Source organism: Vigna radiata, chromosome 10 (assembly GCF_000741045.1).
Source record: "Vigna radiata var. radiata cultivar VC1973A chromosome 10, Vradiata_ver6, whole genome shotgun sequence".
NCBI classification, from domain to species: domain Eukaryota; kingdom Viridiplantae; phylum Streptophyta; class Magnoliopsida; order Fabales; family Fabaceae; genus Vigna; species Vigna radiata.
In genome coordinates this window covers 4,575,182-4,597,360 of record NC_028360.1, presented here as the reverse complement: position 1 = coordinate 4,597,360, position 22,179 = coordinate 4,575,182, and the positions used below count along the sequence as shown (strand labels likewise).

At 32.5% G+C, this 22,179-nt stretch overlaps 2 protein-coding genes across 2 annotated transcripts; one reads left to right on the top strand and one right to left on the bottom strand.

Annotated features, from left to right (window-relative positions):
* Nucleotides 1–2,099: 2,099 nt before the first annotated feature.
* Nucleotides 2,100–8,731, top strand: LOC106775031 (alcohol dehydrogenase-like 7). Its single transcript, XM_014662059.2, has 10 exons — nt 2,100–2,339; nt 2,450–2,586; nt 3,849–3,895; nt 5,617–5,942; nt 7,005–7,087; nt 7,175–7,250; nt 7,743–7,807; nt 7,921–8,016; nt 8,094–8,258; nt 8,498–8,731. The coding sequence occupies exons 1-10, from the start codon at nt 2,285–2,287 to the stop codon at nt 8,612–8,614; spliced, it is 1,167 nt and encodes a 388-aa protein (XP_014517545.1). The 5' UTR covers nt 2,100–2,284; the 3' UTR covers nt 8,615–8,731.
* LOC106775030 (neutral ceramidase 2) lies at nt 8,703–17,581 on the bottom strand. Its single transcript, XM_022787022.1, has 7 exons — nt 16,993–17,581; nt 16,094–16,349; nt 15,534–15,792; nt 13,242–13,367; nt 13,086–13,149; nt 12,636–12,805; nt 8,703–9,278 (listed from the first exon to the last, which is right to left on the bottom strand). The coding sequence occupies exons 1-7, from the start codon at nt 17,186–17,188 to the stop codon at nt 8,724–8,726; spliced, it is 1,626 nt and encodes a 541-aa protein (XP_022642743.1). The 5' UTR covers nt 17,189–17,581; the 3' UTR covers nt 8,703–8,723.
* Between the last annotated feature and the right edge of the window lie 4,598 nt (nt 17,582–22,179).

Sequence of the window (22,179 nt, the reverse complement as noted above, 5' to 3'; positions counted from 1 at the left end):
CAACTTTTTTACATACCATTATAATAAATATGAGAAATATTGCAAACATTGTTCTGGGAGGCATTTTCTATAAGAAATAACCACCAATCAAGTTACCTAAGATTGCACCTGCAATTAAAGCCATGAATGCATATGCCTGCAAGCCATTAAATTTGTGCTTCTTGTGCTACTTCTGCAATGGATTCTCTGAAATTACTAATAAGCACATAGGCAATTTATGCTCCCAAATTACTAATACGCACATAGTCAATTAAGTAGGGAAGCACTTCCTATGCAATGGGGACCAATGCCAATAAACTCCAAGAAAGAATTCACCGAAGACCTGAAGATTGAACCAAAAAGATTTTATTATACTTTTTATATCTTTGGGGTCAAAAGCACAAACTATTTCAGAAGGAAATACACTTATAAACAATTTACAACATAAGGATATTGTAGGATGTTAAAACTATCTTGCTCTTCCTTTATGATTCCTTGTAGCAAAACAGAAAAGATTTGTATTCATACTTCGAACCAAATTTATACATATGTTTCAACAGAAAACTTAGGAAATTAATATTAAACACTGTAAAGGAAATAAAATACTAAAGAAAAAACCTTCTATAGTTAATGTTAAAACTCAGATTTTCGTGCATGGTTAATAGTTAACTGGATTCCTTAGAAACTGGATTCCTGATTAATAGTTAACTGCGAAACCATACCATTAAGAGCAGTAGTCATAAGTTCCCAAACATAGCAACCATCCTTACTACATGGATCCTTGTTTCTCTTGGGTACCACAAAACATTTATATTATCTAATCAATTTTACTCTGTTAATTATTATATTTTACAAGCTTCTTGATAAAATTTTGGCATCCAATTTAATCAAAATGGTAACAACCAAAATCTCTATAAAATTTCATTACCTAAGAAATAAAAAAGAAAACAATATTCACACATGTATATATTTCAAAAACCAATATTACCTATACCAGAAATAACAATTAAACTAAACAATATTGAAAAGAACATGAAGTACATCAAAGAGCAAAATTAGANAAAAATATAATAAACAACAAATTACAGAAAGGAGCCACAAACCCGAAAAATAAACTTTCCATCAAAAAACTACATCAACCACAAAAAACATAAGTCAAAATAACTCAATAACAACCACAAACTCAAAAANTTCAAACTTTTCACCCAAAAACCACATCAATCACAAAATAATCAACAAAACTTCAAATCACATTTAACGGTACCACGATAAACACCCAAATAACACAATAATCCTAAATGCTCTAACAAATTAAGAAACAACTTAAACCCACCGAACAAGAAGAAAAAATTACAAAAAGGAACTACGACAAGCTTCAAAAACCATCATTAATGGTGGTTTCTGCGTCGTTGGCGCTTCCAAATGACGGAACGGCGGCGGACACTACGGTCAGCAGCGGCACGGCGGTAGACACTACGGTCATCGACGATCCTCCGATGACCGGCCAGTTCCTCACGGGACNNTTCTGGGTGGGAGGGACTGTTGTGGATGGGAGGAGGTTCTCCATGTAATGCTCTTGTCCAAAAAAGGTTCCATTTTTTCAAACCAAAATAAATGAATCCACGAAAACAAAACTCTAAACCTTTATTTCCACGTCATTTTGGTTTTTCAAATTTAAATCCATATGGGCGAATAAGAGACTGACACGTGATTGGTGTCAAAAATTTGTCAAAATCAGTTGTCAAAGTATCATTTTTCAAAAATTATAAGTGAAAACGGATATTATGAAGAAAAAGAGAAAGTGAGAGTTAAGGGAGGGAAGTGTGGGACTCTGGAGTTGTAAAAGTAAAATTGAGAAGTAAAGATTAAATTTTTCATAAAAAAAAAGAAGTAAAAGGTTAAAATAAAAAAAGTAGTTTAATAATTAAAAAAAAATCTAAAAATGATGCAAAGAGCACTTGACTTAAGGTGGTGGAGAAAGCAACTTCTCACTTTTTAATATATTTATTTCACACGTAGAAATTCAATTTCCAACCACTCAAATTTCTAAACCTATGTCTATCTATGCTTCATAATTGTGAGGAAAGGTACAAGTTGGATTTATGTTTTTTCAAAAGTTTTAGATGGCGTGGCAATATCATCTAAGAAGAAAGAAAAACTATACAAGCTATCTACCACTTTTTTTCTGTCATTTACGGCTTTCCATTAAATGTGTAACGGAGCACGTGAGAGGATCTTGGTGTCTCTATAAGAGGTGCGTATTCATCTTCTTCCCAAACCACCGTTCCTATTTCCACAGTTGGCTATGGAAGATAACAACAATGCTTCAACAACCGAAGGAAAACCAATACGATGCAAAGGTATGTCATCATCCGTCGATTTCTTAATGTTTACTTCTCACAAACTCTTCGATTGAGGTTTGATTATCATCACAGCGTTTTCTGAATTTCTTTTCGTTGCGAAATCGTAGCTGCCGTTGCTAGAAACGCTCGTGAGCCATTGGTGATTGAAGAGATAACTGTGGCGCCACCAATGTCCAGTGAGGTGCGGATTCGTGTTATCTGTTCCTCTCTCTGCCACAGTGACGTCACTTTTCGGAACCTCCAGGTTGTTTATTTTATCAATTTTAATTGTTTTATTTGAATATATTACATTTTAAATTTTTGTTTCAATAAAATATCTTAATTATTATTAAATAACATTTAATAATTTGAATCTTCATAATGTTACTTTTTATCCGATCTGTTTTTTAACTTACGTTAAAAATGATCTTTTTTTAAATTATTTTGGACTAATTTGGATTATGTTACAATAAAATTAAGTTGATGATCTTTTAATCATAACTGATGATGATATCTGATTACAGTGAAATTAAATCGATGATATTTTAATCATAAATGATTCGATATTATAATTTAACAATGATTTTTATAAGATTAATCTAATAATATCTTAGTTAATATGGAGTGATGAGAAAATATGAAAAGAAAAAACATAAATAAAAAAGAAATAAGTATAGAACTTTTGAAATTCTTTCTTTTAACTGAAAATAAAAATTCTATTTTCATAAAATTTTAATATTTTAATTTATTTTAAATTTATCCAAATCACCTATTTTCTGTTAAAATATTCCAAAAGATTTTATAAGAGTGAATAGTTCTCTATAAATTTTCATCCAAACACTATATAAAACTTGGAAAATGATATTTCGACACTAATTTTTGACACTATTTTGACACTGCACACGTGTCAAAACGTGGTTGGATAATTTCAAATTAAAAAAAGCTGAGATAAGGGCATATTTGAAAAAAAAAATTAAAGTTTTTTTTAAAATTAGAAATCATCCAATCACATTTTGACAGTGTCAAAATGGTGTCAAAAAATTGATATCAAAATATCATTTTTTATAAAACTTTGTGATTCCACCCATAAAAACTTCTAGAAAATAAAAGGAAAATAAAATTTTAACACCATTTTTTGACACCATAGTGTCAAAATGTGGTTGGACGATTTCAAATTAAAAAACAAACTTTGGTCCAATCACATCTTGACACGTGTGCAGTGTCAAAATAGTGTCAAAAAATGGTGTTAAAATATCAGTGTCCAAAATAAAAATAAATAAATAAATGAGCCTCTCCATTAATTAAGATTAATTCATGAAAAGGTTTAAAAAATATTTAAATAAACTATATGAAAGAGGTTCTATAAATAACTTATACATAAATTAATTTATTTAATTTTTTTTTTTTTATATTTTTATCTCTTAAAAGTGCTTAAGAAGAAACTCGTTTTAACATGTCTAAGCAGATCAGACATTGCAGCTCCAAACTATATGATTTTTGTTTTGTACATTTTGTTTTCTTTTGAAGGTTCCTCCTGCCATTTTTCCAAGGATTCTGGGTCATGAGGCAACTGGGTAAGTTTCTGTAGTTTTGTTAATTTTTTAATGGTTTTATTTACTGAAAGTTTATCTTATTCTCCTGAAGATTCAATATTCGTAAATTTTTGCATTGAAATAAACTACTTGAGCTTTATATAGGTGTTCAGTAATAGATTATTTCTGGGAAATAATTATTTTCTTGAAAAACATGTTACTAAAAATAAAATAAATAATTACTTCTTAAAAAAGCTAACTAAATCAGCACAGTAAAAGATTTTGAATAGCAGTAGTTGTTGGTAGATTTTAAATATATTTAAGAAGTGGTTTAAATATAATATTAGGTTATAATATTGACATGTAAGATAAGTATTATTTGTATAATGTGATTCTATTTAAAGTAAACATTTATCTTTATTTTCATCATATTTAATAGGTATTAAATATATATTAAATGTTTATCAAATAATGGATATATTTTATCTACATTTATATTGTTTCACATATTAATTAAATTACTTTTTACCAAATAAAACAAACAAAATCATATTAAAGAAAATGTGATATTGTCAATACTTTAATGTTAAAAGGAAGCATACTTTTTAAAATTTGTTTAAATATATAAATATTAAAAGTATATTTAATTATACAAATATTTTATAATATTTTATTGATTAATTAATACTAAATTAAAATAATTATTACATTTACATGTTAAATTATTTTATTATAATTAATATTTAAAATTTAATTTAAAATTATTACTGATTTAAATTACAATATTATTGTATATCTATATTGAATTATTTTTTACTTAAAAAAGTGGATTAACAAACTAATTTGTATTGATGTACTTTTGACCTACCAATTTGGTAAGCTAGACAAGATGGATTAATGGGTCGACCTAATCGTAACCCGCTTTGCTACCTGTAATACTGTAACACATGTAGATATTTCTTTTCAAATTGAAACAAATTTGAACAATGACCATAAAGACATATTTATCTGTCATTCCTAATGTGTAGATGGCAAAATTAGAATCAACAGATTTTGTTAAGAAAGTATATTAAAAAGAAAGAAAATAATAGCAGATTCTCGTTGTTTAGAAAACAGTCATTCAATTTATCAGAGGAGATACACGATTACAAAAATATTTAATTACCCTATTTTTGGCTAATGCATGAATATCAGTCTAGCGGCTCTAATATTATCAGCATGTATAGAATTCCTACATATCTACAAAATTCTAACAAGAATATATATAATTATGAAGGAAAGAATTACTGTCAATTTTGGTGGCTACCAAGCATGTTAATGGTTCAACAAAATTAGTGGAATACTGATTTACGATGAGTATTTTTTGACTATATATGTTTCTCCATGGTAAATTATTTGTTGCCTTGTGCGTTCTCTACTTTTGTTGTATAATCATGAAGGTGAATTTTAAGTCTAATTTAACTGAGACGAGACATTAATAGATGGTCCGATAATGATCGGATAGCGGATGGAACAACATGTCCAACAACCAACAAATTTTGCTAGGATAAACTCTAAGTATAATTCTGATACCATATTAAAAATGGACTTTAAACCTAATTCAATTCTATAAAACTGATTTGTAAACTGAAATTTACACTTACTTATATATTATAAATTAGTCTAATCTCTAATAGATCTGAGACTTTCAACAACTCAAACATTGAAGGCTCATGAGGAGCATATGCTTAAACTGATTTTGATAACTTTTTATATGATTACAGGGTTGTGGAAAGTGTAGGGAAGGATGTAACTGAAGTTAGAAAAGGTGATGTGGTTATTACAGTTTTTCTACCAGAATGTGGGGAGTGCATAGATTGCAAATCAAGCAAGAGCAACCGTTGTTCTATTTTCCCTTTCAAGGTGTCTCCCTGGATGCCTCGACATGGTACGTCTAGATTCACTGACAAGAATGGAGAGATCATAAGCCATTTTTTGTATATTTCAAGCTTCAGTGAGTACACTGTGGTGGACATTGCCAATATTATCAAGATTGATCCAGAAATTCCTCCTGACAGGGCATGCCTTCTTGGATGTGGTGTTTCAACAGGCAAGTTTCTTTCACAATTACTTTATACAAGAACAAGTTTTCTTCTCAAAAATGCTCACAAATATTTTAAACACATTCTTTATCGTTAGTTCCATTTTAGTCAGTGTTATTAATTATTCAAGGGAGAATAACGGGTTTAGTAAAATTAATATTCACATATTTTATTTTTAGTGTAATAAGAAAATATTATCATCTTAATATAATAAATTTAATTTTGTTAGTTTTGTTTAAACTTTATTGGTGATTAATATAATTGAGTACGAGTTTGATAATATAATTGAGTACATGATATATAATAGTTATTAGTGTGTTTATTAAAATGAAAATTAATATTAATATGTAATTAAGGGAGCTTTTTACCTTTTGTTTAATTTTTTGTAAATTTTAAAAAAGTCTTTTATTCTTTATTTTTTTTTTGGTTTTGAAATTTAAAATCTTTATTAATTCCTTCAAGGTTAAATGTATATTAATATTAATTTTCTTTATAGTAAGTACAAGTGAAAATACTTATGTTATGTGAGGTTTATTTAATTTTTAGATAGTAAGGAATAATAAAATTGTTATAATTATTATTGTTATTATTATAATTATAAATTTAAATATGAATCATTTTTTTTAATTTTATTGTAATTAATTTTTATTTATTTTATATATAGTTTTATAATTAAAAAAATAATTAAATTTTAAAAAACAGATAATTAAAAAAACGATTAAATTTGAAAATAAAACAGTTAATTAAAAGATAAATTAAAAAAAAGTAGTTTTATAATAAAACAGCAACTCCCAATCATAAATATCATGATAAAAATAAAACAAAGGATGAAAGACATAAAAAAGAAGAGAATCTGGATTTATGATATTAGGCATTAGCATCGAGTGTAAAGATAAGGTATAACAAAAATATAAATATATAAATATGTCGAGCATAAAGACTAAGCTACCCTTAAGCTGAAATCTAACGGACAACTTTGCCAAGAAGCTGAAATCTAACAAAGTTATCTCATATTAGCAAATCACACCGATGTTTTATTCAATGTTATAAAATCCTGATTCCACATGTAGGGGTAGGTGCTGCTTGGAGAACTGCTGGTGTGGAACCAGGGTCTACAGTAGCCATATTTGGGCTGGGGTCTATTGGATTAGCAGTATGAACTTTTTCAACAATGTTTACTTTTCTTTGTAACTTTGGTTATCTGTGCTGAAATGCTTGTTGCAATTCATTGGCTTCATAGGTTGCAGAGGGAGCAAGACTTTGTGGAGCAACTAAGATTATAGGTGTTGACGTCAATCCAGAAAAATTTGAAATTGGTAATGCACTGTTTGTTTAGTAACATCATAGTAACCATTTATTGTTAACCTTGCTCCAATTATTAAGCTACAAAAAAGGAGAAAGAGATGTAAGGGTGCAAAGGATATTGTAGTGACTACTGAGGCTGAAATTGAGAAGGGCAAAAGGTTGGTAAGTGAGGAGTTTGGCTGACTTTTAGCGGAAAGAGAGAAGGAGGCTTAGTGTCATGTATCTTTCTACAACAAGCCTATCGGAATAAACAATTTACCGAATCAAATATTGAGATAATTAATACGAGACTTCTTAATTTTTGGAGTCTCAATTTTTGAATTGTGAGTTATATATATTTATACTACTTTGGTTAATACCAATTGATTTTAAATCTGATAAGGGAAATCCTGGAATGGCCAATCCAGTTTTAGTTTCTATCATATATGTTTTTTGTGATTTCTTTCGATGTTGTTCAATCATGAATTCTGAATTTGACGGGTTTGTTCTTCTCTTTCAATCAGGAAAAAAGTTTGGAGTCACAGATTTTGTCCATGCCGGAGAATGTGGGGACAATCCTGTGAGCCAGGTCTAACCTTTATGCAGACATCAATCTTTATTTTTTGTTGAAATTCCTTTCTCTTTGCATGTGATGAAATGAAAAGATTAAAAGAATTTTCTAATATAGTACTTTATATATAGGTTATCATAGAGATGACTGGTGGGGGAGCAGATTATTGCTTCGAATGTGTTGGCACGGCATCATTGGTGCATGAAGCATATGCTTCTTGTAGAAAGGTACATGTTACTTAATGAAAAAAGACTCCTTGGTTTGAAATTGCCAATAATATGAGCTCCACAAATCTATACTTCAGGGTTGGGGAAAAACAATTGTTTTAGGAGTGGACAAGCCAGGAGCCAGGATAAATCTCAGTTCCCATGAGGTCCTTCATGACGGGAAGTGTCTCATGGGATCCTTGTTTGGAGGTCTCAAACCGAAGTCTCACGTACCTATTCTCCTTAAACGTTACGTGGACAAGGTAAAGTATGCAATTGCTTTTATTTCACTTTTGAACAACTTTGTCTGTCCCATCAAGATTAATATACATGCATATATATATATATATATATATATATATATATATATATATATATGTATGTATGTATGTATGTATTAGACTAGCAGAAATAATTATGTAAAATTTGTAATAAAAAATAATGAAATATCAAACTTTCGGGACATTTCTAGTCTATTAAATTTCTCCCCATATATTGATAGGAATTGCAGTTGGATGAATTTGTCACTCATGAGGTGGAGTTTAAGGACATCAACAAAGCTTTTGATTTATTGAGTACAGGAAAGTGTCTTCGATGTGTGATTTGGATGGGTAAATGAGTACATTGTTAAGCATTCCTAGTCCTTGATGATGATATGCAACATGAAACATTTATTCCCAGATTTTATGTATTTGAGAAAACATATTCAATAAAACAGAGCTTCTATTTTACTGCACTGCAAATGCACTTGAAGCACCAGTGAAGTAACTAATAGGGGAGGTAATGGTGATCCTTGTTGCTCCAAAGTGTCTTAATCTGTATACTCCAGAAACAGAACCAAATGGTATTTCCCATTCTATTGTAGCTAATCCATGCATGGAACTATTATCTACTTTCCACTTGAAAAACAAGCTTAAATCATCATCATCATATGTAGCAATCCNTCTTTCCCCTTGCAGCCTCTCCACTGCAGCAAATGTGCCCTCTGTCAGAAGATCATATCTTGGATTAGAACTCCAGAATGTAGCACTTGGTGTATCTCCCTTCCTAAAATAGCCTCTTTCTGGAAAGGCTATGTCTTCTTTTATGTCACCAAATTCGATTCCTTCAGGAGGTGAGTCTCCAACCGGACCAAGTAATAGACTTATTTGTACAGATGAGAGATCTGGTGGAGAGGGACCTTTTGTAGTGATGTTCTGTCCTTCAGCCATTGCTTGTGCTAGTTTCTTAAATTCTTGGATGTATGCTGACAATGTGTGAGGACCATACAGTGTTGAAGCAGCCTGAAATTGTATTATTGATTAACAATAATTTAGATATAGTTTGTCTCAAAGATAAAGCCTAAAAACTATTGTAGTATATGTTAGGAAAAACTGAAATTTAGGAGTTATTTGACGGTTATTATGAGCAATAATGTTTTAATGTTTTAGGAGAGCAAAAGTCAGGAAGTTAGTATGTTATGTATTGGTATTAAGGGTCACTATAGTGCTGTGTTTTATAGTAATTGGAGACATTATGGCTTGGAGATGAAAAGCCAAATGTTTGTCCTATAAATTGTAATGTTCAGTTGACATGAAATAAAACACGTAGAAGTAAATCAGTTTTATATATGAAAAGTGTGATTTGCTAACAAATTGACATCAAAGCTTGAGAGCCTAAGTGTCTGAATGAAAAGATTGAGTGTTTGAGAAAGAAATAGTGAGATGATTAACCTTGCAAATAGTATCTCCTTGCTCCACTGTATGGTAATTGGATTTTACAAAATGAAGGCTCTTCTTTGTTCCTAAGACATGTGGGGTGTAGTTGAGAATGGGTATCAAGAGCCTGTAGACAATGAAGAACAAACAGTTGCCTAGGTTGCTACATTGAGAAATACGCAAGTAAAGGACAAAACAACTATGTACATGTTGTACCAAGCTGTGGGTGAGTCTGACTTTGAGAAGATAACAAACGCTACATATTGATGAGAAATATGGGAGATATTGCAGAAGGCATATAAAGAGGATGATTGAGTAAACCAAGTTCGACTTCAAACTCTTAGAGATGAGTTTGAAAGGTTGATGATGAATGAGACAAACATCATAGCCAAGTACATAACCCGAGTTGAAACCGTGGCTAATAAACTCGATAGAAATGGAGAGCTGAGTTGTAGAAAAAATCTTGACGTCGTTGACAGACGACTTTGGGAATATCGTTTGAACCATTAAGGAGACCAAGGACTTGTCAATGCTCTCGGTTGAAGAGCTTGTTTGAGGCACACGAGCTGCAAAGAAGGAAAAGAAGTACTATAATGATGGGAAGGCTGGTCACTTAGTGAAGTACTATCAGTCTAAGAGAAAGAAGGAGACAAACTTCCTTATTGAAGAAGTTGAGGAAGAAGAAGGTTGAGGATGTCGGGGAGATTAGATGTCGAGCTTAGTCCGAGTTGTATGGTCTCAAGGAGATTGGAAGCCAAGTAGAGTTTGAGCTATTCAAACAATTCGGTTTGGTATCTTGATACAGGAGTGAGTAATCATACGTGCCTTGATGAGAATTTGTTCAAAGAGCTCTCCAAAGTTGTGACCGGGCATGCATCATTTGGAGATGATTTCAAGGTGGCAGTAAAAGGGCGAGGTACAATCTGGTACCTGCAGAAGAACGGCCGAGTTAGAGTAATTAGAGATGTCTACTATGTGCCCGATCTCAAGAGCAATATACTAAGCATGGGTTAAATAATGGAGAAGGGCAACTTAGTTATGATGAAACACCAAGTACTATACTTAAAATATATATTCAGCTGCTTGATTGTCCGAGTAGAAATAAAGAACAGGATGTACAAACTGGAGTTGAAGATAGTACATAAGAAGTGCTTGAAGCTCGACATGAAGGATGAAGCCATGGTGTGACATTTTCGCTTTGGCCATTTGCATTTTTGCGGGTTGGTCGAGCTGGAGAAGAAAGGATTGGTGCACGGATTTCCAAGTATGGAATTTGACAAAAGGTTTCGTGAGAAGTGTGTATTTGGAAAGCATCCAAGGACCAAGTTTCCAAACATAGTTGAGTAGTAAGCAAACGTACAACTCGGATTGATCCATACCGACTTGTGTGGGCCGATTACCCCTGAATCCTTCACTGGTAAGAGGTATTTTATTTCTTTCGTGGGTGACTTTTCACGAAAGATGTGAGCATATTTCTTAAGGAAAAAGTATGAGATATTTGGGGTGTTTAAGAAGTTCAAAATGATGGTTGAAAATGAAATTGGTAAGGACATTGAGGTTGTTTGGTCTGACCGGGGAAGCTAGTTCACATCAATCGACTTCATGAAGTATTTTGAGGGTCACATCATAAAGAGACACTTCACAACTCCGTATTTACCCCAACAAAATAGTGTAGTCGAGAGGAAAAATCGAACCATTCTTGATATGGTTCGGACCTTGATTTAAAGTAAAAGTATGCTAGAGAAGTTCTAGGCAGAAGCAATATAGTGTGCTATTTATGTACAAAATAGGTGTCCACATGCTAAGTGAAACGAGAAGACACCACAGGAAGCTTAGAGTAGAAAGAAGCCGAATGTGACTCACCTTAAAATGTTTGACAACATGGCTTAAGGTCACGTTCCAGTTCAACATAGGACCAAACTTGAAGATAGGAGTAAGAAGTATATTTTTATTGGGTATGATGAAAAAGCAAAAGCTTACAATTTATGTAACCTAATAGCTACAAAGGTCATTGTAAGTCAAGATGTTAAAATTGACAAGGAGAATGAATGGAAATGGAATAGCTTGGAGGAGATGTCTACTGGAAGAGGAGCTCGACACTAGAAGAGGGAGCTCAGAAACTGAAAGAGGAAACTTAGAAAATGGTGGTTTTGGGCTAGAGGAGATGGGCCCTAAGGAGACACATGAATTTAGGGTAAAACCTTAGCTTGGAGTGCAAACCTTCTAGAAGTTTGTGAGCCCTTGGCTAGAGTGGTTTCCAAGTTGTTCTCTTTTATGAGACACATGCTCTTGCCATGTGGAATGCTCCTAATGGAGAGGATTTCTCCATAGTAGTGACCATATGTCATGTTCCTAATAGAGAAGATTTCTCCTTACTAGTGGTCATGTTTCATACTCCTATGAAGATGATTTTATCTTGGTCTTCAAGTTAGAGTATTAGGATTATACTTCTACAATTTGGAAATACCTTTAGGGTTACCTAAGCTTACTTGACAGTTATTATGAGCACTAATGTTCTGATGTTTCAGGAGAGCAAAATCCAGGAGGTTAGTGTGTTATGTTTTAGTGTTAATTGTCATTAATTATAGTGCTATGTTTTGTAATAACTCGAGACATTTCGAGATGAAAAGCCAAATATTTGTCCTATAAATTGTAATGTTGAGTTGACATGAAATAAGACACATAGAAGTAAATCAGTTTTATAAACAAAAAGTGAGATTTGCTAACAGTATGTGCTGCTTTCTTATGCCTGATTATGGTATAATTCCAGGTTAATAGAGTACTTTGATTAAGTTGATATTATATAGGATTAAGTAAGTTAGCTTGTTACCACTCATGAAATTTAAGATAGATATTCCTTCACCTCAATTGCTCCTGTCAAATATAATATCTAATAAGTCTTTTGTAACTTGATGAATTTCAATCCACCTCTATTCATCATACCTCGTACCGTTGGTGCTGATATTCTTCAAAAGTAGCAATGTATTGTGAGTAAGTATTTGTAAGTCCTGCTATAACCACATGTGTTTTGTCATTGAATTCTCCATTGCTGCTAGATATTAATATCTCCTTCACTGCCTCCCTTAGCCTTCTGCCAGCCATTGTTGTAAACTCTGTAATACTCAAGAGTTAGAGCGTGTACTTGTGTTTCATTCTGTACTTAACAATTATGCAGATCATCTTGAAGCCTGTATTCATATAAAAGAGCAAAGCTTGTTTGGATTCATTTTTCCTAACTACCTACCAAGAAAAAATAGCAAGAAAAACTGAAACAAACTAAGTCGTTGCATAAGCTCAAATGAACTTTTGGAAGAGTTGTACTAGTTTTAGCCAATTAAAACCCAAATTTTGTTTCCTATTCAATCTCAGATTTCACAATTAAAGATTACAAACCTCCTGGTACAGAAAGAATGATCAACTTTCCCAATCTTAGGATTTGAATTGGAAGAATTGCTGGCTGTACCAACATCCAAAATATTCTTGATCAGTACTTTACTATGCAGATAGTTGTTACCCTTGTTCACAAAAGTAGCTAACATGTAGTCTTACCGCCCAAGCATAAGGATCAAACATTTCGCCGGTGCTCAGCAAAACTGGCTTTGGGTTTTGGCAGTCCACTTGATATTGACTTGGTTCTTTGAGGAAATCCCTCAAATTCTTCCAAAATGGATTAATCTGAATGAACAAACGGTTCTTATTTAATAGCACATTGGCAAAAAAAGAAGAAATAAAATAATCAAGAATAAACGGGGGGAGGTTTCTAAGTGCTGGCTAAATGTACTTGAAAAGTGAGTCAAATTATATAAGTTATTTGTATTCACGTTCAATTAAAAGTGTCATGTAACTTTAAAAACTTAATATTACTTTCTTGTGTTTTAATCTTAACTATGTATGGTAATATCAAATGGTTACTATTTGATTTTCATTCTTACATTTAAAAAAAGAATAATTCATCTGATATGTCACATAAGTATTTTAATTACCCATTTGAATTCACAGCAAAATTATTTTACAATTAAGTTGTTCATTTTGCTTCTTTAGTTCTTCAACAAGATTCAAAACAATTTTATGATAATTTGGTTGCTTCATAACAATGAATTGAAGAGAACTAATTGTCATGCCATAATTTTGCACTACCTCAAAAGTTGTTTTTTGGTTGCAAATTTTCAAGAACCTTATTCTCCTTCAATTTTTTGTTAAGTTTATTTTGCTCTATCTTATAGATTCATTGTCAACTAATTTTAAAGACCTTAAATTATTTATCTTATAGATTCATTGTCAACTAATTTTAAAGACCTTAAATTATTGTAACTCTGATCTCACTTATTTAAAAGGGAAATAATTTGAGTTGTCTGCTTGCTTGCAAAAACTTGCTCCTTTTTTTTTTTTTTTTTTCTTTTCTTCAACTGGAAAACTTCTATCTTTCACTTGAAGGTCATTAACTCACTTCCAAATGGATAAAATGTTTTATAGTTCAGTTTTTAAGAAATTAAAGAATAGTTCTTCTCTATTATCTTTCCCACATTCAATATACTATGACTTAGTTCAATTACAAATAAAACCTCTAAATATATTTTGCATATGATACCGTCTCAATGAACACAACTCATTTTCCTTCTATTGTTATGTATTTTCCCTTGCCTATAATGACTTTGGATATGCATGTTTCGTCTAGTTCTTAGAAAATGCTATCAATTGTTAGAATTTGCGAGTGGAAGAAAAAGAAGAACAAAGAAACCATGTAGACATATGAATCTGAATTTCTGAAAAGATCTAATTATCAGTTGTTCAATACAACACATGAGTCTATATTTTGTCACTATTATCATGTAAAAAACCTTATTCTCGGTAGGATATTTTTTTTTTTTTGAAATCATTCAGGAAGACAAACTAAGATTTTTTTTTTTTCCACAAGTTGATCACTCAGTTCTAGATTAAACAATGTCATACATGTTACCACCTTTAAAAGTAGATTAGTGAAGTATTTAATAGATTAACTTTCCTTCAATATAATTGCTTAAGACTCTCTTCGCAAATTTAAAACTAACAGCATTTTTATTCTGTCAATTCCTTCAAAGCTCATTAACCTAATATCAAGCTTTCTTAGTAGTTTCGAGAGTAACAATCTTCAAGAATCTTGAAAATATCATCATGTAAAGTTATTTGTATAATGGCAAATGCTCTTCTTTACTCATTTTGACTTTAGAGTTTTGCTAAAATTATCTTTTGAAGCAATGGAGTTTGAGAACTAACATCTTCCCCTACATACTACAGCGTTTGAGCTCTCAAGTAAGTCCCTAGGCAACCATAGATGAAACTTCTCACTAAAAGAAATGGGAGGTGAAAGTAACAAATTATTAAAGACCTTTTGGAAAATTTTGGTGTACGTTTATTCTATCTGAAATTTTTAATTTTCCTTTTGTTTTCCTGATCCCTCAAAGAACATTTAAACTCTTTATACCATGTTAAATTGTTAACATTTAAAAAGCACTTTATAGCATCTTAAAGTGCTAAAAATAAATTTTGTTAATGTTTCGCATTCACACTATATAAAAATGAACCCCAAAAATTGCTTTTATAGACCTACAGAAAGTACTCACATTTACTCAATAGATACTAAAGTCTTCATCTTCTCATACGTTGTCACAAAGAGATTATTTTAATTTAACAACCTACCCATTAGAAGGTAACCCACTAAACCAGAAGAAACTTCTCAAAATTTTAACATCCCCTCCCCCTTTTGTTTACCATTGCTAGAAACCTAGTAACCAATGATCATTAGATTGAAACATATCCTAGAATTATTTTTAATATATATACATATATAATAAAGACACTTACCTTTAAATCTCCTTGTTGAAACCCAAAAGCACCTGGCCCATCTGTAGTGCCTGCTGCAAAACCAGGACCTAGTGCTGCAGGACAAGTTTTAACCACCTTATTACTCTCCAATTCAACTTCAATGTCTGTGAAGTTAAGGTACACATGAAAGTACTCAATCTTCCCTTTCACTTCCTCTGAAGCTGACTGAAACAATTCCACAGCACTTTTGAATTGTCTTTCACCTATGATCTTGGTACTTAATATTTCATCTGGGTACCTGCTCATGCAAACTTATAAGCACAACATTTTCAACAAGGATAGGAACAATCACATAATAGATATCACAAATTTTAAGAGTTATTGGACACTAATTATTTGTAATACTACATATAAGAACTTTTCCTGTTAAGTTTACATTAGTAAAAATGTTGTATAATATAGCAAGAAATATTTGAAGTATAAGTGCAGAGTCTAACATTGATGTGGTAAATTCATGGAAAAACATAATTCTATTTAAATGTTGGTTTTCATGAAAAACAAACATTTGTAGATCTTATTTGATTAGATAAACTCATTACCCTGGTCCTCTGCCTACACAAAGTTGGTCATTGCCATTGCATGAAGAATGGTTGAAATCACAAGGCTTTCCAGTGTCAATGCAAAATGCTCCTAAAACATTTGGCGACACATCTCCAACATTTGATTGGCAAAATGCTGCAACAAATAAGGATCCATCATTCTTCCTCACCTTGGATGCTTGGCTTGCTTGTTTGCTGCAGTCTTTTCCTCCTGTGGCCTTAATTGATTGTGCCATCTTCACTAGTTGCCCAACATCTGCATCATGCATTAGTAACAATTCAAGCAACAACTCAATGGACATTTTTATGAATCAGACAATGGTGGAGAAAGTGATTTGAAACTTGAGTGAAAAGTTTGATTACATAGTCATATAGCTATTGAAGAATTCAAAGATCTCTTAACAATGAAGGTAGAGAAGTTGTAGGGAACTCTTGAAGCACACGAACAATGTTTTCTTAAAGAAGATCAATAACGAGAGATTAACCATGCCTTGCTAGTCAAAACTAGTTTCAAGATAGATAGTGGCATGAAAAGACGAAATGGAAAAGAGAAAGTGAGGTATCACAAAGGTGGAGGTAAGGGAAATACCTCTAATAATGGTCATTCTTATGGTGATAAAGTTGTAACTTCAAAGAACAAGGGTGGAAGAAGACAGTGTGGAAAGACAAAAGGAAAAAAATTTGATAAGTCCAAAGTTGAATGCTATGGTTGTGGTAAACATGTACACTTTGTTGACGAGTGTTGTTCAGGAAAAGGAAAAAAAGTGATGAGGCACAGGTACAATAAGAGGAAGAAATCTCTATTAATAAAGTGATGACACGTGTTTTATTGTCAAAAAATTGTTAAAAATAGTTGTTAACATATCAATTAACAAAATCAACCCAAAACTGTAAGATACCTGGTACTGAAGAGTTGGTGGTTGAAGATGTGTTTTGAGAAGCAAACCAATCTTCAAAAAGTCTTGCTGCAACACCCTTGTTATCGCCAGTAATGAGCTTGTTTTTATTGCTCATGGAAGTTCCATGTGTTGCAAACCAAGTGAATGCTCCTATACTTTGACCACTTTCTTCATCCACAAACCTCAAAAGAGTCATTTCTGTGTCAACATTGGAGGCATATCTTGCTCTCTCGTTTGCAGGGTTCTGCAAATATGCACTTGGACTCCTGTTTATGCCCGCATCCTTCACTTCTCCTGTACAAAACAACAAAACTATTATGCAAGAATTTCAAGACACAACATATGTGGTTGATATCTAAAAGTTCCACACAGATATATTAGGATTCATTTGGTTTCGTTTGGAGATTGCATGAATCGGACTTGTTGCAATAAAAGAAATTCCTAAACTTTGTAAGACGGGATAAAATAAAGAGTATGTTATAGAATGAATGTGTTGGGTGAATGGATATAATATTATATTAGTGTGATTGTTAATTTTATAACGTGGAGGTGCTACCAAAGAAGTTGAAAAAGGGTGTATAATATAAATTCACACTTATACATGTGGGTATAATAATGAATGAATGAATAATTATATTGGATGGTATTGTAATGTTTAGATATTATTGTATGGAAATAAACATTCATATAAAGTTTGATATTAAATATAGTTACATAAGTATTTAGTATTATATATGGAAAAAATATATGATTATGATAATTATAAGATTATGACATTCTGGTTGTAATTGTTTTAATATATATTTATATGGCAGACATTATTATTATTATATATGTATATATTTATTTTGTGTATAAAAAGTTAAATTTAAGTATTGAATAATTGGTTGCATTAAGGTATATACATTATATTAAAACCAATTATAAGAAAATAGGTGATAGCGTTATTGGCAATAAATTTAGTTCAAAATATTTAAAATGGATGAACTGCAGTGATAGTAATAAGTTTGAATGTGAGATTCTAGAAATTTTAATAATTAGGAGAAATGTATATAAATGTGGTAAATTATTTTTATTAAAGGATAAAATGGTTTGTTATTAATATTTAAAGGGTTTATATTATTTTAAAAGATATTTTTGGATATTGTTATATATTATATTTATTTTAATTTAAAATATATTTTATATATATTTAAAATAGATTAGGATGTTTTTAGTATTTTAAAAACTTATTGAAATAAAAGAGGATATTATATGGGATGGTTTAAAAAAATTAAAAAGGGAATCAAGTGAGGTTATAGATTTAAAAACTGAATGAACATAATTAGGGAAAATGGAGGATTTTTAACGTTAATTTAAAAACAGAAAATGAGGGAGAATCAGTTTTTAATATAGGAGATATCGTTTTGACAATGAAATAAAAAGAGGGGCAACAGATAAGAGGGGCATGTTTGAGAAAAAGAGAGCAAAATCCTACATGTGAATTAGAAGAGAATGTGAGGGAGTGACTTGTTTTAGAAAGTTATTAGCAGCTTCAGAGGCATTCACAATGGAACAACGAGAATTTGAACTAAGAGGGGGTTAGGCTTGTTGGAAATTCTAGGCAGAACAAAAGATTAGAATTTGGCAAGGTAAGAGGAAACTTACCTAATGTTTTATGCATGTGGGAATGGTGTTTATGATTTTTTATTTTATTGAAGGGTAAAGGTATGCGAGTGTAAAGATGATGGTTATGTGTTGAGATATCTATTGAATGTTGGTTGTTATTGTATTCTTTTATGTTGAGTTAATTCTAATGAGAATCATGAATCATGATACATGTATATGTGTGAGGGAGGAGTATGTTTTGCAGGTGTATCATGAGGTATGAATTAGAGTTTGGGATTTGTATTAATCCGTGTTTAATTGACTTCATGTGATTGAGAGATATTAATACCAATATGGAAAGATGAGTGGAATGTTATGATTTATTATACCTTTAAGAGTGAAGCTCATAATTTGTGGTTTAGCCTTTTGGTGAGATGCCTATAAGGTGATGGACGTGTCTACTTATGTACCTAGTAAATCTCAAGTTTTGGGCTTTCGATCGTGCGATATGGGAAAGATGCTCTCTTTGGTCTTGTGTGCGAAAAGAGAGTGGTGTTCGAATGTTGCACCCTATTTATATGGGGAGAATGATGTTTTGATTGGTCTAGTACCTAGTGCAGATGTGTTGACGTTTTTACTCGTAAGTCCTTGCGAATCAGGGAAATTGGTCCTTTAGCCATGAGGACGAGACGACTCGAGCAGACCTGTTCAGTATAACAGGTGTGTGAGGTTGGGTATAGGAGATAGACCAAGGTATGTTGACGATGTGATTGGAAATGTTAATGATAAGGATAACATTGATGGTATGATCATGATATGGCTGATGAGGATGTTGGCAATGATCTTGGTGTAGAAACTTTGATGTTAGGAAGGATAACACTCTAGATGAATGTTTGTTATTAAGTTATGCTTATTTGCTACTTATATATTATGTTGTTATTGGTTGTGTTAACGGTAGTTTACTTATACTTTTTTGTGTTTGTGTGTGTGTCTTGCGATGATCGTGTGACTTTTCGTTATACGGGAGTAGAGGATGTTGTAGATGCTCAAAATGAATGAGAGAGACGTGAAAGTAAGGAAAAAAGTTGGTTTATTTAAAGTTTTTGAGTTATAAATTTTAGAAATAATGTAATTGGGATTTATTTTATTTTCGTGTTTACTATATTAATTTCAAAATTTTGTAATTGAACAATATTTTTGGTAAAGTTAGGACTTTTCTTTAATTCCACACATTTTAAAGGTCAAAGTTTCTAATTAATATTGTTTTCTGCATTAAAAGGATTTGAAAAACTTACTTTTAAATACGATTCATGACACCCTAAATTGAGGTATTACAACCTTGTAATTGCCAAATACTGCATGTCATCATCACTGCTTAAGTTAAGGTTGACAAATACACTTATTTTCATCAATATCTCTAATATTCCTAGACATATTGAATAGTTGGCTCAATATGGCTCTTTAAGCTTCTTCATTATGGCTCTTTAAGCTTTTTCATTATGGAGCAACCCAAACTTACGTCTATTTGGATCATATCTACATATTATAACTAAATCTCAATAGTTTGGTGTGTTGGTTATTATTTATCATGTTATCACTATTTATTATACTGCTATTACATGCCTTAGGTAAGTATTATTCTAATAGAAAGATCGATCCATGGCCTATGTTGATCCTATAAATACACTTAATATTACTCAAGAAATATTCATTCTCTCATAAACACTAGTACACATGATTTATACAAAGATACTAACTTTTTTGTTGACTTCAGCATCACAGAGTCTTTTGTGGGTGGATCTCCTCGTCTCAACAGCAAGGAGGTCTCTTCCAGAAAAAAAGGAGCAATAAAACCACTGTTATAGGATCTTGTCACCTATCCACAAGTTCAGCTCAAGATTCTAGATAAGAACATTGACGCCTACCATGGGGCCTTAGAAAAACATTTCCCCAACTCCATCTATGGTGACCACCCGAAGATTCGCCAACCCTTGCACGAGATGGAAGTAAAAAGGTGGTGACCCTTTGCCAACAAGTATAGATGCTTATACAATAATATGATTAAAGCATAGGGAGCACAACATCGAGCTCGAGGCCCTACGCACCTAGCAATGAACTGATCAACAAGAGCTCCAACAGAGATTGACTAGCCTCAAGAACGAAAGGTCATCCCCACGACCTCGCCCTGATCTCTAAGACACAACTCACCAGCTTGATAGGATTCAAGTGGGGTTTGAGACTTCTTCCCCCAATGTCGAGCTTGAGGAGATTGAAGCAGGTCGGTTGAGCCCAAAGCAGAAGGAACACTATGACGTTCTCACCACTCTAACCACGACAAACGCTGAGTTTGAGACACCGAAGCCAATCAACCTACCATAGAACAAAGGAAGATCGTAGACAGATCATAGACGCTACCTTCAACTTGAGCATGAGCCCGACATACATAGGTAGGCTAGAACGTCGAGCTACCTAGAGACACATAAGAAATCATCGAAGTAGGACCGACCATGTCAGGAGAACCTATCCCTTCACACCAAAGAGGCCTATGCTCGGATTCCCAAAGGTACTGTTATCAATGTCTATAATATGATAGCACAATTGATCCAATCACATACCTAATGATGAAATATGACGGAACAATATGCCCTAATTCCTTGATGAATGAGTACTTTCCAAGTTGTTCCCAACAAACTTGGATGAATTAAGCCTAGAATGGTATTATACACTAGCACCTTACTTGGTTGATTCTTTTGATATGTTGAGCATGTTGTTTACAAGTTCGTTCCTGCAAAATCTGTAGCCCAAAAGTACATAGAGCATGGAAAAAAATGAAACGTTCCAACAATTCTTAGATAGATTCACCAACACAACAGCGACAATCCCAGTTCTCAACCCTATCGTGGTTGTAGCACTTCAACTCGAATCTTTCTTAAATCCCCAATTTACGGTGAACCTAAGAGCTTAGATTACGTGCAACCAAATACATGGCCATTGAAGAAAACAGGCTAAAGAAAGGAAAGTAACCCAACGTCCCGACTAAAAGGAGAAAAAAGAGCAATGGTACTGACCGCCTTACAACCCTGTATAAATATTACACTCCCTTAAACATTAGTAAAGACACCATATTGCAAGAGGCATCCAACTTAAAGCATATTTGACTCCCCAAGCCTTGACAACCTTTTCTTAAGTACGATCCCACTAAAATTTGTGCTTATCACCAGAAAATAGGACATAATACCGAGGATTGTCGACACCTGAGGAAGCTTATTCAAGACCGAATTCACTCCAGGGCTGTAACCTGTTTCATCCTATAGGAAAGTAGTTGACGAGGTTGAGGACACACTGGCTACCCAAGTCGCGGGTTTGAGGCCAAGGACGATGCAACCTCCCAAGTTAAGGTCGAGGATAATAGAGCTTTCTAACAAGATTCCCCATGTTCCAAGGCTTGACCTCGCCCAAGAACAATAACCCTCAAATTCATAACCAGCCATACATAGTTAGATCGTCCAACCTAATCCGACCTAGACAATGGGAAGCATCCATACCATTGTTAAAGGGTTCGTAGGAGAAGGAAGCTCTCGGGCTGCACAGAAAAGATAT

What these genes read in the sequence shown, in the direction of transcription:
- LOC106775031 (XM_014662059.2), top strand. Translation starts at nt 2,285, where the DNA reads ATGGAAGATAACAACAATGCTTCAACAACCGAAGGAAAACCAATACGA. An exon ending in CATATGCTTCTTGTAGAAAG is followed by an intron (nt 8,017 to 8,093) that starts GTACATGTTACT and finishes TCTATACTTCAG; the next exon opens with GGTTGGGGAAAAACAATTGT. An exon ending in TTAAACGTTACGTGGACAAG is followed by an intron (nt 8,259 to 8,497) that starts GTAAAGTATGCA and finishes ATATATTGATAG; the next exon opens with GAATTGCAGTTGGATGAATT.